At 45.0% G+C, this 6,264-nt stretch overlaps 1 protein-coding gene across 1 annotated transcript; it reads left to right on the forward strand.

The window, feature by feature from the left end:
* Positions 1 to 2,080: 2,080 nt before the first annotated feature.
* Positions 2,081 to 3,089, forward strand: LOC125523248. Its single transcript, XM_048688298.1, has one exon. The coding sequence runs from the start codon at positions 2,169 to 2,171 to the stop codon at positions 2,757 to 2,759; it is 591 nt and encodes a 196-aa protein (XP_048544255.1). The 5' UTR covers positions 2,081 to 2,168; the 3' UTR covers positions 2,760 to 3,089.
* Positions 3,090 to 6,264: the final 3,175 nt, after the last annotated feature.

Genomic DNA, 6,264 nt, shown 5'->3' on the forward strand with positions numbered 1-6,264 from the left:
ATCCAGGTGGGCCATTGGATTGGGCAGAAAAACGGTTTGCCCCGAGCTTCTCATTCCTCTTGCTGGTCCCGCATCTCGTGCATGTCCTCGATTGCACGCCGCCGCCTCCGGTCGCAGCACTGCGCCGCCTGCCGCCCGCCCTCACCGGCGTCCTGCTCGTCGCCGCCGCCCTCACCGGTATCCTACTCATCGCCGCCGCCGCCCTCACCGGGGTCGATCACCTCATGCGTTTTCTCGCCTCCGTGGATGCATCAGCGTGTGCCCGTGGTTGCAGGCTTGCAACTTCGGTGGCGACACTCGCAACTCCGGTGCACGACGGCCGTGCTCCGGTGGCGACCATATCACCGATTCCAGCAAAAACATGGCCTCCTGTTCTCTCCAGCAAAAAAATAGTCGAGGAATGTTGGAACCAGCAAGAAGATTTGCTGGAACCGTACTCGCATTTTGCTAGAACCGGCTTTCGTCGTCTCCAGCAAGAAGATTTGCTCATCACCGTGTTTGAAGCGCCGTCGTAGCAAATATGCATGGATGTAGCAAAAATCTTTGCCGGTGGTAGCAAAACAGAAGCACAGTTGCAGCGAATCGCCGTCGCGGCCGTGGCGGGTTGCAGCTAATCCACGAACGGATGAAGCAAAATCCAGTGGCGGTTGTAGCAAAAACGTCGCCGCCATCGTCGAATGTCATAGCTAAATCGTGAAGCATGTAGCAAACAATGATGTCGATAGTAGCAAAAAAACATCAACTGTTGCAGCTCCCCACCGAGGTCACACATAATCCATACATGGTTGTAGCAAAAAAATTCACCCATGGTAACTCTGCCAAAGCCGGTTGTAGCACACATAGTCTCCGTTCCAGCAAAAACATACATCTTGTTGATCGCCGCCGTCGTTGCACGTCGCAGCTAAGCCGTGAAGTATGTAGCAAACAACGATGCCGGTAGTAGCAAAAAGCGACAACGGTTGCAGCTTTTTTGGTACTGACAGTAGCCAGCCCTGACATATGTCGTCGTGGTTGAAGCTTTTTGCGATGCCGGTCGAAGCTTTTTGCGACGCCGGTTGTAGCTTTTTGCGATGGCACTAAGCGGTCCCAGCATTTGGCGTCACCGGTTGAAGCTTTTTGCGGCGCCTGTGGTAGCTTCCTTGAACACCAGTTGTAACATGGGAGGTGTCGCTTGATGCTCGCAGCTTCGATGAGCTTCTCCCAGTAGCAAATGCTCAACGGCATCAATCATAGCAGCTCGCAGTCTCCCCCGTCCTCGTCTGCCCCCGAGCTTATAAGCCATGGCGCCCATAACAGCTCGTAGGAGGCCCCGTCGCAGTCCGCCCCGAGCTCGTAAGCCATGGCCGCCCGGACCTTGAGCTCGCAGGCCATGGCGGATGGGAGCAGCACCCCCATGGAGGAGGTGCAGCATGAGGTGCGAAGGGGGGAGTGCTCGGTGCTGCCTCGTGCTATATTGGAGGAGGCGAGGCGGAAACAGATACGGAAAGCGAGGTCACGGCCGCGAGGAAGAAGAAGTGGATGCGGGCGTTGGGGAGAAGATAAGGTACACGTGTTCCCTTCCTAGTGGCTAGCGCCAGCGTGGCGAAGTGACCGGCCCGAGCGTTCAGCCGGCGCACCGCGCGTAAACGTTTCCCAAAAAGGTAAGGGCACGCAGTGATCTGCTTAGAGGGTGTTTGGTTTCAGAGACTTTTTTGTGTTGGAACTAGAAAAAGTACATAGCAAATCAAACAAGGTGGGATTTTTCTGAGACTTTTTGCTAAAAGTCCTTAGAAGCACTTCCTCAAGAGTCCTTTTAAAAAGTCCTAAAGACTAGAAAAAACCTAGAATTAGAAAACCAAACACCACCTTAGATGAGCATAGCTTTGATGTTTCGCCAACACTTTATTTTTTTCCCGCTAGTTAATTTGGTCTCCTACTAGTGGAGCAACCGGCAGGTATACCCACTACAAATTCTTCTACGTCAGTGAGGTGACAGATATGACTCTTTTTCTTAGCCAGCAGAAAAATATCTGATTTTTTTAAATTAATTACCGCCAGAAAATATCTGAATTTTGTCTATATATACTTGGCCAGCGGGCTAGACCGATAGTATCTTTGCTCGAGAATCCAGCCAATAGACCTGAACCACTCGCTAGTTATATCGGCAAGTCAGCAAAGCTCATCCATTAATGGCGGTCAAGCTCACACTCCCACCGGCAGAACTGCTCTCCCAGGTGGCCAAGCTGGGCTCCCTCCTCGTCCTTCTCCTTCTCGCGCTGCTGCTGCCCGCCTTCCTCAGGGTCGCCTACGGCTACCTCCTCTTCAACGGCATCGTCCTCGCGCTGGGCATCCAGGCCTTCGTCGGCAGCACAGCTTCCATCGCCGACGAGTCTTCGAGTCCCGGTCAGGCTGTCGCGCCTGTCGGTGTCGCGGCCTCGCCGTTCCAGAGGGCTGGATCAGTCCGTCCCGACGACCGGACGGCGGTTGCTGATGATGATCGTGTGGTGGTTCCTGCCTTTGTGGCCAGTAATATAATCGAGCTCAAGATCAAGACCAAGGAGGTGGTGCTGAAGAAGTGCCCGTCGACGGCGAGCATCTTCTTCCTCAGCGCGCTGAACGGCAGCCAGGCCGGCGGAGAGGAAAAGGGACGGCAAGAGGAGCAGGATGATTTTGAGGTCGACTTGGACGGCGACGTGACGATGAGTCGGCAGGAGCTGTTCGCCAACACGGAGAGGTTCATCGGCAACTTCCGCAAGGAGCTCAGGATGCAGAGGCAGTAGCCCCCTGGAAGCTAGCTAGCATAGATATTTTTGCTTAGCCTTTTCTTTCCTCTTAGTTTTTGTCTCATGATATATACTGTAGGAGTGTGTTTAGTGCGACACGTCCGTGACCACTTGCGTAACCTCTGTTCATAGGCTTAGAATATTTTCGGTGTGTTTAGGTTTTGAAAATTGACATAATCTGTGCTGTTAGTAATCTCAGAAGAAAGTGAACGCTGGAGGCAAAAGCCAACATGTGAGGGGCTAGTTTTCTTCAGACTTTGCTTCTTCAGACTGTAGAAGCACCCCATAGATATTTTTGCTTTGCATTCTTCTTAATATTTGCGTCAAAGGAGTGTGTTCAGTGGGATCAGAATTTTGGATTTCGTTTTTTGATTTTTACCGGTCCTGGACGAAATGGACGAATTTCGGTTTTTTCAGATTTTTTCGGAAAATTTCGGACGAAAATCATATAGCAAAATTTGAATTTTGGGACGAAAAATGAACGAATAATAAATGAAAAATGAACGAAATTTGTCAAAAAATTTGAAATACAACAGAACAACTGAGTATCAGAATTTCTAGCAAAATATGCATGTAAAAATCAAACAGCTGAATCTATTCATCAAATCACTACGTATCAGACTAAAGATCAGCACTCCAGTTGCAACCATTCAGACAGTAGTAGAGTCCATCAATACGGAGAGCGGCAACCATTAGAAAAGCAACATTGTAGTTCAGATTAACATGCGACTGAATAGTTCAGATACTATGAGTAACATGCGACTGAATAGTTCAGATACTAAGAGTCGAAATGAACATCATAACGGTTCAGAATTATAGTCCACAATGAATTTAACACGGCATTCAAAGTTCAATTATGCCGACCCCAAAATACAAACAGAAAGTTCAATTTAGACTTCATGTTCTTCAACTCTTCAGTCTTGCACCAAAAGTATTGAATCGAACAGAGACCTTCACTTCGGACTTCCTGTTCATCCACCCGTTAGTCTTCATCAAACCAAAAGCTCTTTTCCTCCAATGCCGCTTAACCTTGCAATTAAAGCATTGTGAATTATATAAACATTGCAAGTAGATGGCAGAATCAACAACTCATTGATGGCAGCCCCAATTGGAATACGTCCTTCCTTAGCCCACGTCTGGAACCTCTGTTCATAACCTTTGGATTTCCTGTGTGTTTAGGTTTCTGAAATTGACATAATCTTAACTGTTACTAGTCTCTCAATTATGTCCAGCAATCTCAGAGGAAAGTGAATGCCGGTGGCTATATATGTAAATGTAGCCTGTTTTTGTGTAGATGTTGCCTCTTCACACTAGAAGCACCGCCGATGACATACATGACGCGTCAGCCGAGGTGCACCGGGCAGGCCGGCCAAGGAGTAGGGCAATGTGTAGCCGAGAGGGATGCCGACGTTTTGATGAATATATCCGGCCAAAGCATAATCTTTTTTTTTGCGGGTCAATAGTGCTAGAGCGGCCAATAACCGCTATGTACGCGCATACACCATTTGCCGGAAGGACACACAAATTAGTGCACTGGAGATGATATGGTCCCAATTGATAGACTTTCCTTGTATGGATCACCCCCATTGTGGAGATTAGCCCATGTAATTAGGCAATCACTAATTATGGTACACTCACCTTTTTTGCATATATCTACTCCAGATCCTGGAAATAAAGTAATGTTTTTTTGGAAAAGGTCTATATATGGGGATCCCTTTTCCTAATAGTAGTAGTGAGACTATTCCGAGGAGACCAAGTTAAAGTGGCAAACATGTTTTGTCCAGATTGCGGCTCTAAATTACTCTTGGCGGCAATTTAGAAAGAAAAAAAAAGTTGACTCCTCTTCAAAAAATAAACTTTTTGTTCTACCAGATAACCTAGAGCCATTTTATTCATTTTACATTCATCATGCTAAAGGAAATCATCATTGATCGAAGTTGTATAATGGTGGTTCAATTGCTATGTTTCATGTATGTCCGACGTCCTCGTCTTTGGGTTGATAAATATATGGTCAGTACTTCCAACAATGTAAAGTTTAGAAAAAAACAAAGTCGTAAGGTAATAGATTACCACTTGTGTTGCTTAATTACACAAGCATTGATTGGAAATGCAATTTTTTGACATGTTGGAACGACAAGAACACATAAGCACACCAAAATTGTCTTAAGGTGAGATACTGATGTATAAGTGTGGCTTAATGATAAGAGCGACTTGTTCCTTTTGTTTCATGTACATGTATTTCATTTATTATAGTTTGATGCACAAATGCCAAACCTTTAAACTTAAATTCATTGTATGTTAAGAGAATCTAAGCAGGAACAACTACAATGATTTGTGTTGCTTGAAACTGTCAATTTTTCCAGGGAGGATCTATAAAGTAGTATCACTGGTATGTCCCAGCATTTAAAGTGCAGTTTCATGAAGAAGAAATATGCAATTGCATCAACTAATTAAAGGTTCAACTACACACAATAACTATGGTGCAATTGCAAAAAAATAAAACTAAAACAAATGCCAAAAAAGAGTGCAAGTGCAATTACAGCAAGGACAAGGTGCAATTGCACAAAAAGAAAAAGGTAATTTGAACAAATACAGAATTAGCAAAGTAACAAGAAAATGGTGGCTGGAAATTCTGACAAGGGACTGCAACTTACAAAAGTAATTAAAATCACCAAAGGTGACACAAACCCACACAAAATATTGAAAAAATAAAATGGTTCCTACATTTTAGTACTAATTTTAAATTAATGAGAATCTAGTTAATACAAGTCCGTGTTGCTTTAAATTCATCAATCAACCATCATCTACAGTATAGCGAAGAAGTGTTAATTTTTTGTACTCCATCATTGCATTTGTACGACAGTTATTCAGTTGGGTGAAGGCACATATGTTGCATTTATGCACACTCTCCCTCATGCCCCAGCAGATAAATAATCGATACTTCTAGTGCTTCAGAATCCATAAGAAGAAGAAAGTATTCTACGTTGCAAGGTTTGAGCAAGCATGGGGAAGATATCGATGGAAATTAATGCAAGGTTTGATATGTTGAGACACAAGAATACATAGGAATAGGAGGTAGCAAGAAAATTAATTTGTGCACAACAGGAAAAACTGTCACAACAATGATGGGTTTTGGACTGCAATTAATGCAGGAGAGGCTGGTAGACGAACTGTGAACTGCAGGTCTATAGTTAGTTGATCGCTACTTTGAGTACGTTTGAGTATGCCCTAGTATCTCATCTGATATTGTTAGTAAGATCAAGGTTTGAGGACATTTTGCTGATGAGCTTTAGTAGTGGGTTTCATGGTAGTGCTTGAACTTGCTTTCCCTTCATACACATCTCCTACAATCTCAGTACCATGTTTCTTTGTTATGCTTTTAACGGAGAAGTGATTAGCCCAGTTAAAAATAGAAATATTATTAAGCTGGAGGTGCGACCCCCAGGAGCGTCCTCTTGGTGACTCGCCTATTTTCATCACTACTATGAGGCCGTTTGAGCAC

This window comes from Triticum urartu, chromosome 7 (genome assembly GCF_003073215.2).
Source record: "Triticum urartu cultivar G1812 chromosome 7, Tu2.1, whole genome shotgun sequence".
NCBI classification, from domain to species: domain Eukaryota; kingdom Viridiplantae; phylum Streptophyta; class Magnoliopsida; order Poales; family Poaceae; genus Triticum; species Triticum urartu.